This window comes from Diachasma alloeum, unplaced genomic scaffold (genome assembly GCF_001412515.2).
Source record: "Diachasma alloeum isolate Michigan unplaced genomic scaffold, Dall2.0 Dall_scaffold_00548, whole genome shotgun sequence".
Classification (NCBI taxonomy): Eukaryota; Metazoa; Arthropoda; class Insecta; order Hymenoptera; family Braconidae; genus Diachasma; species Diachasma alloeum.
Genome location: NW_021680680.1, coordinates 220,996 through 231,237, shown reverse-complemented (window position 1 = coordinate 231,237; position 10,242 = coordinate 220,996). Strand labels below are relative to the sequence as shown.

The window sequence follows — 10,242 nt, the reverse complement described above, 5'->3', positions numbered from 1 at the left end:
TCTCCGTGGAACTTAGAACATTCTAAGCAGAAGTGATTAATGCTATTTTCTAACGGCGAATTCTAATTGGAGCAGTGTCTGTCGCTGTTGAATCTTATGATCCCATGTTTTGAAATTATTCTAGGTCTTATTACATTAATAATTCTGCATTGAGTGAGGGGTCACAGAATTTCAAATGATAAGTTAAGGTCGGGTTACATTCTCCGATCAGGAGAGAATTCCAGGTGAGGAAGGAGTTGTAGGGAGGAGTTGGCTCTTCTGACGCAGTCGTGATTATGCACATCAGTTTTATAATTGCTAAGAATTGATTCACGAACATCACTAAAATTTCCTACAGTGCATAGACCTTAGATTCCTGGGGGATAGTATTTTGCAATTGGAGAATTAATTTTTGAGCACCAGTTATATTTTATAAGATGACTTGAATTGCTTGCGAGCTGTAACAAACCATTGAAACATAGTTTGGGTAGTCTGCTATCGTCCATTTTTAGAAGTTTGCCAACCCAGCCCAAACCTCTGTCCAGAATATTGCGACATACTGGGTCCAGATCGACATCAAGACGCACGGCGTAGTGGGGAGTATGATTCGGAAGGTTGAGTACAGTGGACTCTGGTTAGAGGCATATTGGTTAGAGTCGAACTTCCCCTCAATTTTGTTTTCTCGCCGCTCGAGCGCTTCTCCCACTCTGCCACCACACAAGCCGGAAAGTAAACACTTCAATATTTTCTTCGAATTGCTATTGTCTTCCGATTCTAGCAGAGACGAAAAATAAAATATTCTGCATTTGAATTGTCGATCAAAAAATTGAATCCACTTCTGGCTGTCATGGGGGGAGGATCTCGTTTTGTTGGCATAAAATTAATTCAAAATTGGATTAAATAAAATAATGAAGCGAGGTAAAGAAAACGACTGTAACATTGCCAATAAAAAGAGTAAGACGAGAGCTGTTGTGAATTTTAAAACTGAAGTGAGTGTTTTAGAACAATTGGATAGTGGAGAGAACATAAATGATCTATGCGATGAGGTTGGAGTGCATCATACGACGATCAGAAAGTGGTGTAAAAACAAAGACAAAATCTCTGATTTTTCTCACAGAACACTTCACCTTGACCGTAAAAGAATTCGCGAAGCCCTAAATCCACGACTGGATGAAGGGGTCAAGATATGGTTTGATGATTGTCGAAAAATGGGAATCCCAATTAGTGGTCCTTGTGTTCAGGGGAAGGCACTGACATTGAATTCAAAAATGGGGGGAGATGAGAACTTCCGTGCTAGTGAGGGATGGTTGATGGGGTGGAAAGAAAGGTATGACATCAAATCATTTACTATTTCGGGCGAGAAACTAACTGCCGATTCACCAGTTGCTAAAGAGTTCGTACATAAATTTGAACAGTTAATTCAAGAGGAAAAGCTAACACCTAGTCAAATCTTCAATGCTGATGAAACCGGACTGAATTTCAAAATGCTACCGAAGAAAACCCTGGCACCTCGCCAGAATCATGGGGCAATTGGGCACAAAATGAATAAGGATCGAGTGACAATTATGCCATGTACAAATTACGATGGATCATTTAAATTGCCATTACTAGTTATCGGTAAATCAGCTAGACCTCGAGCTCTCAACAAAGTATCTCATGACCAGCTTCCAGTTACTTACAGACATCAAACTAAGGCCTGGATGAACTGTTCAATTTTCGAAGATTGGTTCAAAAAAATTTTTGTTCCAAAGGTTAAAGAATTTTTATTGTCACGAGGTTTATTACCTAAAGCGATTTTGTTACTCGACAATGCTCCCTCTCATCCCAAAGAATTGGATGAAGATGGAATTCGTGTGATCTTTCTACCCCCAAATGTTACATCTCTAATCCGACCGTTGGACCAAGGAATCATCGAGACCTTCGAAAAGAACTATCGTTTCCACTTTCTACTTTCATTGTTGAGTGCACAAGATCGGGGAATTCCACCTATAGCCCACTTGAAAACTATTAGAATAAAAGATGTTATTGAGTGGAGTGCTAAAAGTTGGGATGCGATTAGCTCAACAACTATACAAAAATGTTGAAAGCCCTTAATTTCACCAATGTCTGGGGAGCAACTAAAAACACGAACAGGAACAGCAGATTCAAATGTTTCAATTTCTGCATCTGTTGTTACGTCTCCAAAACTCCAACACAGTCGATGAAGGTGATGTGAGAGAGTGGATGGAAACAGCAGATGAGGACAATCACTCACCGGGACTTCTGGATGAAGAGATAATAGCGAGAGTACAGCCAGCGATTGATGATGTTGAGATGGATGTAGGAGACAGTGCAGAAAATACATCAATGAATGAGATGAGCCACTCGATGGATGTCCCTAATTTGCAGTCGGATGACTGTTTACTGAATAATGAGACCCAGGATCATCCAGAAATCTCCAGGAAAATTCATAGCCCTGATGGAGCCGTCGACGCCGTGGATTATCTATTGGATTTTTTTGATTCACATGGTTCGTTAACTCCAGAAGAAATATCTGTTCTATGGAATGTTAGGTACAAAGCTTCTGTGATCAAATATAGTCAATTAAATTAAAAATATTGATAATAAATAAAATCGTCTGATTCTATATGAATATTGCTATTATAGTTGAAGCTGTGAACTAAAGTTTATCATTAAAATAAAGTGTTGAATTGAGAGAGAAAAGAAATAGTATTTTTCATTTTATCGTTCCCAGTTCTCGGAAGTCGGGCTCGGCGTGAGCGCGTAGTGGGGGCAGGGAAATAGAGTCGAATTCTCCGAATTCGCTTCCTCTATCCCGCAAAACAGTCGACTCTAACCAGAGTCCACTAGTTTCTTGTAGAAACCGGATTAGATTGCGTCTATGTGATCAACGTGACGTAATCCTCAGATCTCGCTACCACACCATAGTACGCTCACGGCAAGTGCACTGAATAGGTGCTCTCTCAATTTCCAGGATAGTGACTTTGCAGCGTATATTACATGTAATACTACGCCAATCGCGCGATTCATAGACATTTTGGCTTTTAGAAATTGAGTATCATATAATCCACTGTTTACAAAGGTACATCCCAGATAGCATAATTGTTTTACAATTTCTATTTTTTCGTTGTCACAGAAGAACGATAAATTTCTTTTCAGTTCACTTTTATGAAAAAACAGTATTTTAGATTTACCTTCATTTATTTTTAGTTCGTTCATCATCAGCGTAGGCAATGCACAAAATCTCGTTTTTTGGATCGATTGAGATTCCACGTGTCCCCCTCTCAATTAAATTTTTCTCAAAGTCAGAAATAAATAGTTCGAAAAGGAGGGCTACGGATTTCTCCCTGAAGCACTCCCTCTGTGACGCCTACCGGATCTGAGAGTCCCGCACTAGTACGCACTGCTACTCTAGCTCTATCATACAAACTTCGACAAACTCTTATAAATTTACCACGCACTCGCACGTATGGAAGCTTCTGTCATAGGAGATTATGATTAACAGAATTAAAAGCTTTGACAAAATTTATGAAGAATGCCTAAATTTTCATATCAAGGGACGCAGTTGCATCCCATCGCTAAGAACGGATGTGACACTGCCTATTATATATGCCAGCCAACTTCCCCCTCCACGACCCCCAAAACCATTTTAACTTTTTTCCGTACAAATTTCAATCCGCAGAACATTTTGAATTATACTTTTCCTATATAATGCTGCTATAAGCCATCCATTACAATTTTTATTAAATTTTTTCATGCTAAAATAAATGAAATATGACGATCTAAAGAATTTCAATGTGTGTCTTCTCTTCATTTTTCTCATCATAAGACGTTCGAGGCAGATTTTAGTGGGAACGTTGGTCCATTGATGTTACATCGTAACCCATGTGAGGGCTTGAGGCTGCGTTCGCATGGTGGCGGCAAGCGGTGGGAGCACCTTACAAGTGCCGTTTTCGCTGGCTTGTGCGCGCGCCGACGGCTGCATGTGGCGTCAGCGTAAAAACCATCTTGACTTGAAACTTAATTAAACCAACAAAATCAACAACTTAAATAACAAATAACAAATTTAGTACACTAGTTAACAAGAATTCAAAGCAAGGTGGCTAAGAATTCGCAACGAAAGCAAACGAACAATCATCGGCACGAAATCACACGTTTTCGTGTCCCCACGTGGCACAGAAGCCATACTCCCAAGGACGCAATTAACAAATTATGCCAAACAACCGCCAAATTAACCTACGTAATTAAAGTGTTAGTTTGAGTTCATTATCTGTATGTGTGGACGCGTGTTAGCCGTTGTTCTTGAATCGTTAACCTAAAAAATACATTCTGTTGTATGTGTGTGTGTGTGAACCCACGTGTGACACCGCCATTGGCAGTGAATCCTTTAACTTAGTGTATTAACAATAATAAATCTGGGTTTTTTATGCCGAAAGGCTTTTTCCCATAAAACTGTGTTCTTCCTTTTTCTTGATAATTTAATGCAGCTATCATACCAACTAGGGTATGATAGCCTTCAACGTCAATTCAATTGATTTCTACCTCGCGATCTCGTGAGGTGTTGGAAGTTGGCTGTTAGTCCAGTGAAAGAAGGTCTGAAATACATAGTTCTGCGAAACAGCCTACTTTTTTGTGTAAAAATCAATTTTTGACTTATAATCAATATTCAAGGCTAATCAAGGTACTCACCCTCCGGTAAGGGGTGAAAAAAATTGAAAATTACCCCCAAAAAAGTGTTTTTCTGAAATAACTCGAGAAATACTCGAGATACGATGTGAAGCATTAAGAACAAAATTATAGAGCGCAAAATTCTCTACAAAAAAGTTCTTAATCACTTCACCCCTATTTCGCGTCGTTCATCCCCCAGACCCGTTCAAAAACTCGGGGTGAGCAAAATTTAAAAAAACATTCAAAAACAATTTTTATTTTTATTTTTTTGTCTTATTGAATGTTTAGAAAGGTTCAAGCTTCAAGTCTCATTTTTTTACCCCATTGGGAAGCAATTTTCACGGAATTACGACCTAAAATTCATTATAACTTTTTTTCCAATCGATGAATTTTTTTTTTTCATAAATTTTATTATAATATTTCCGACAATTTTTGTAGGAAACATTTTCATGCATCTCCTACAGGGATAAAGTTTAACGCAATTCTCTATTTCTCTATCGGAGAACCCCTGGAGAACAATGTGCCCTATGTCGGCACGGCTCGCACGCACAAGAGCCANTCATGCATCTCCTACAGGGATAAAGTTTAACGCAATTCTCTATTTCTCTATCGGAGAACCCCTGGAGAACAATGTGCCCTATGTCGGCACCGCTCGCACGCACAAGAGCCACTCTCCGACTCAATGCGCTTGCGCATGACGTCACCGTGTAGTCTGTTAGAGCGTCAACACGTGGAAAAGTAGAGTGAAGACGTTTTGGAGTTAGAATGCGTACATACTGTGTTTCATGATTTTGGATTATTTGTGTCACAAATTGTGAGTGAAATACAAAAATAAAACAGTGACCGGAAGAAATCATCGAGAAGACGAGGTAATTAAATTATGTTAGTTCTTTCTCGCTCTGCTACCATCAGGAGAATAAANGAGAGAGAGAGAGAGAGAGAGAGAGAGAGAGAGAGAGAGAGAGAGAGAGAGAAAGTGTGTGTTTCCAAGTATTTATTCCCAATTTTTACGAATCTATCTCTAAATTTGAGAGATCATTAACCCCTCAAAACTCGCGCTATAAGCGCCGCGCCGCCTTTTTCAAATTTTCGCTTGCCTCTTGCAAAATTGAGCTTTCAAAAAATTGAAAAAATTAGAATGCCTAGCTTGAATCATTTGGAATGGATTAGCAAGGTTCTGATCCGCTGAAAATCCATCAAGGCTACGAAAAATAATAAATTGTTGAGGCTCATACGCAAAAGCGGCGCCGTGCCGCTCAGTGCGAGTAACGAAGGATGTAAAATTTTCAATTCCGCTGTTGCTGTTTCCCGCTCGCCGCACGCTCGGCGCGTACCTATGAACGTGACAACGCTGCGTTACTGAAAGCACGGGCGGCGCAGCGCTCACCACGCGAGTAACGAAGGTCGGTGGCTGAGCGCGAGTTCTGAAGAGTTAAGGTTAACATCTAAAATTTTCTCCGNAAAATTGCTCTCGTTAAATTTAAGGTTAACATCTAAAATTTTCTCCTCTACAGTTTTTTCCATTCTCTCCTAAAATCGCTCGAAAATAATAAAAAAAAATATAATCAAAATCAACAGTGCTACGAAATTAATGATACTCCATACGTCAATTCTCCCAAATCCTAATTAATTTCTCATTGAAAGTGCAAATATCTGAACAATGAGTGATTTTATTTAAAAAATGTTGATTTTTTTTTCCATTGACAATTTTCTCGTCCTCAAAAATCCTCGAAAAACCGAGGTAATTAAAATATATTAGTTTTCCCGTGGTCTGCTACCATTAGGAGACTAAAATTGCTCATTTTAAATTTGAGGTTGATATAACTGAGGGGTAAAAAATACATTAATATTTTCTCCTCTACATTTTTTTTTCATTAACTCCTAAAAACGCTCGAAAATTAAAAAAAAAATCAAAATCAACAGTGCTCCGAAATTAATGATATTCCATAAGTCAATTCTCCCAAATCCTAATTGATTTCTCATTGAAAGTGCAAATATCTGAACAATGAGTGATTTTATTAAAAAAATGTTGAAATTTTTTTTTCCATTCCAATCTTCTTGTCCTCAAAAATAATCGAGAAAAAAAAATCATCGAGAAAATGAGGTAATTAAAGTATGTTAGTTCTTCCTTGATTTGTTACCAGTATGAAAATAAGATTTTTCATGTTAAATTTGAGGGTAACCTCACTGAGGTGTACTGAATAAATTAAAATTTTCTCCTCCACAGTTTTTCTTCTATTCTCTCGAAAATTAAGATAGATTTAATAAAAATCAACAGTACTCCGAAATTCAGAATACTCCATACGCCTATTCCCCAAATCCTAATTAATTTCTGATGGAAATATCTGAACAATGAGTTATTTTATTTATGACGATGAAACTGGCGGGAGAACGTAGCGGGAGATGTGGTGAGGGGACTACGGCCCCCACTACCGTCGTTCACTGTACGCGCCCACGTTATTCAATGAAAAAATTAATAAACAACAAAGCCGTATATAATTAAACATATTCTCTATTTGTAGCTGAGGGATGGGGAAAGACTATTGGGGGAAGAGATATCTCGGTGAATTCAATCGGGGATTTTCAATTGATTGTTGAAAATCCAAGTGAAAAAAAAAATTATCATTCAAGGCAAACACTTGGGGTCAAGTTTTTTTTTCACAATGTACCCCAAGGGTTGGGGGTTGATTTCCACTAGGAATTTTCCTGGTGTCTTCATTAAGGGATTTTTAATTGATTTTCAAAAATAAATTTCACCCAGTTTTGGGGGAAAATAAAGGATTAAAATCCAACGCAAACACTCCGGGTGGACATTTTTTGTGCAACATGCACAGAGGGGGTTGGGGGTTGATCCCACCTTGGAATCATCTTGGTGCCCTAATTAGGGCATTTTCAATTAATTTTGAAAAATTTTTTTAATCGAGTCATGGAGGAAAATTAAGGGTTAAAATTCAACTCAAACCCTCTGGGGGGGAATTTTTTGTGCAACATGCACAGGGGGGTTGGGGGTTGATCCCCACTTGGAATCATCCTGGTGCTCTCACTAGGATGCACAAAAAATTTCACCCCTGAGTATTTGCGTTGAATTTTAACTCTCAATTTTCCTCCAAGACTCGATAAAATAAATGTTCGAAAATTGATTGAAAATGCCCTAATTAGGGCACCAAGACGATTCCAAGTGGGGATCAACCCCCAACCCCCCCTGTGCATGTTGCACAACAAATTTCACCCCCAAGTGTTTGCGTATGATTTTAACCCTTGATTTTCCCCCAAGACTGAGTAAACTTAATTTTCAAAAAATAATTAAAAATGCCCTAATTAGGGCACCACTAAAATTTCGAATGGGGATAAACCCCCAACCCCCCGCATGCATGTTGCGCAGAAAATTTCACCCCCAAGTATTTGCGTTGGATTTTGACCCTTCATTTTCCTCCAAGACGCGATAAATAAAATGTTCGAAAATTAATTGAAAATGCCCTCATTGGGGCACCACTAAAATTTCGAATGGGAATCAACCCCCAACCCCCCTTGTGCATGTTGCACAAAAAATTTCCCTCCCAAGTATTTGCGTATGATTTTCACCCTTTATTTTCCACCAAGACGCGGTGAAATTAATTTTAGAAAATTAATTAAAAATCCCTTAATGAGGGCACCAGGAAAATTCCTAGTGGAAATCAACCCCCAAACCCTTGAAAAAAACTTGACCCCAAGTGTTTGCGTTGGATGGTAATTTTTTTTTTCACTTGGATTTTCAAAAATCAATTGAAAATCCCCCATTGAATTCACCGAGATATCTCCCCCCTAATAGTCTTCCCCCATCCATCAGCTACGAATGGAGAATATTTTTAATTATATACGGCTTTGTTTTTCATTAATTTTCCAATTGAATAAGATGGGCGCGTACAGTGAAAGACGGTAGTGGAACCGTGGCCCCCACCACATCTCCCGCTACGGTCTCCCGCAAGTTTCTGCGTCATATTTTATTTTCAAAATAAAAATGTTGAAAATTCTTTATTATTGAAAATCCCCCCCCCCCCTCACCCCTACTAAAAATATTTCACAATTTTATTTCATAGCCCCTCGTTGACAAGATGAAATGAAGAGATTAGAGACCTTTTGCAATATAATTTGTTACACCAATTTTTATCGAGCGCTTTCTACAAGTACATTTCTATCAATGATGAGTGATTTGGAAATGTCAGAATATTTTTTCCGTAGAAAATTTCCTGCTCTATAAAAATTTTTGTTTGCAATTTCCTCTTCACATCACTCGATAACGAAATGAAACAGAAATAAACGAAAAATATCTTCTCTGGAGGAGCAAATTTGAGCTTCCCTAACCTCAGTTCTTCAATTTATGAATGTTTTTATTTTCGATACATCGACGGCATTTCATACTTCCCAAACTCGGAAAAGTCAAAATCACTACATAAAAATCTGGTCCCGAACTGGTGCGATGGGGTTTTTTTACTCATGTGGTTGGCCAGTCCTCGCCTTCGGCTCGGACGCCAACTCCACAGGAGTAAAAAACCCCATCGTACCAGTCCGGAAAATATCTATTCTGACTCATGTGATTACAGTTCTCGGCTTCGCCTCATATCCATCAGATTTTTTTTTGTACTACTATTCTGAATCGTTTTGTATTATGAAAATATTGAAAATAATTTTCAGGTATCTTGTAAATGTGCGAGGAGTAAATGCAACACGGCTGTATGTGTTTGCAAAAAAGCTGGGCTAAATTGCAGTCAACTATGCAAATACTGTGATGATGATGATAATTGTCTGAATCAACCTGTCGCGAATTCAGATGAACCGGCAGAGAAGGAGACAGATGTTGAAGTTGACACAGATGAAGAAATTCAGCCTGTTCGGAGGGAAAACATCTACAGATATGATTCCGATGATGAAGAGGAAGAAGAAAACGAAGAAGAAAGAGATGAAGATGACGGCGATGATGAGTTCGAAACGATTGATTTCGATTATTATTGATATCTGTAATGAAAAATTCCCCATTAAATGCTGTTTATGATTTCCAACTCATGAGTGAATTATTGAAATAATTTCCACCTGGAAAAAATCAATTGCAATCATTCTATGCCTTTATAATTTATATAAATATATATATATATAACGCAACTGTCATACTGGTAATTTACGAATAAATTTGTTCGTTTTTTATAATATTTTCTCGTAAGTAATTTTAAACTACACAAAGATTTAATCTCGAGAGTGTAATATATGATTTATTATTTTTTGACTAATTATTCAATTTTTTTTCTTAGTTTCATTCTGTGAACTCTGACATTTTCCTTTCAAACTCTGTTCATGCTGGAAAAAATGAATTTTCAAAAGATATTTTTTTCTTGCGTCAGTGATTCTTTCAGTAATTGTTTATATCGTTATATATGACTATCTGGTATTACCTGAACTCGTAAATTTGATGTCTCGTGTAGAATTTAGTGCACTCATGAATGCAAAAAAAAATTATAGAAAAATTAGGAAAACACTGAAGGAAATCCATCGATTATTGGGGAGATTCCAAGTGAAATTAGTAGAAGGGCTGTGGTTTTCAATGGAAAAGCCATTGATTTTTGA

The 10,242-nt window shown here is 37.9% G+C and overlaps 1 protein-coding gene across 1 annotated transcript; it reads left to right on the top strand.

Annotated features, from left to right (window-relative positions):
- Positions 1–1,247: 1,247 nt before the first annotated feature.
- Positions 1,248–9,636, top strand: LOC107043155 (tigger transposable element-derived protein 2-like). Its single transcript, XM_015264497.1, has 3 exons — positions 1,248–1,628; positions 2,113–2,298; positions 9,319–9,636. The coding sequence occupies exons 1-3, from the start codon at positions 1,248–1,250 to the stop codon at positions 9,634–9,636; spliced, it is 885 nt and encodes a 294-aa protein (XP_015119983.1).
- Positions 9,637–10,242: the final 606 nt, after the last annotated feature.

Coding starts and splice junctions, on each gene's coding strand:
- LOC107043155 (XM_015264497.1), top strand. CDS start 1,248: ATGGGGGGAGATGAGAACTTCCGTGCTAGTGAGGGATGGTTGATGGGG. Junction 1,629..2,112: donor GACCTCGAGCTCTCAACAAA/GTATCTCATGAC, acceptor AAACACGAACAG/GAACAGCAGATTCAAATGTT. Junction 2,299..9,318: donor TTGATGATGTTGAGATGGAT/GTAGGAGACAGT, acceptor AATAATTTTCAG/GTATCTTGTAAATGTGCGAG.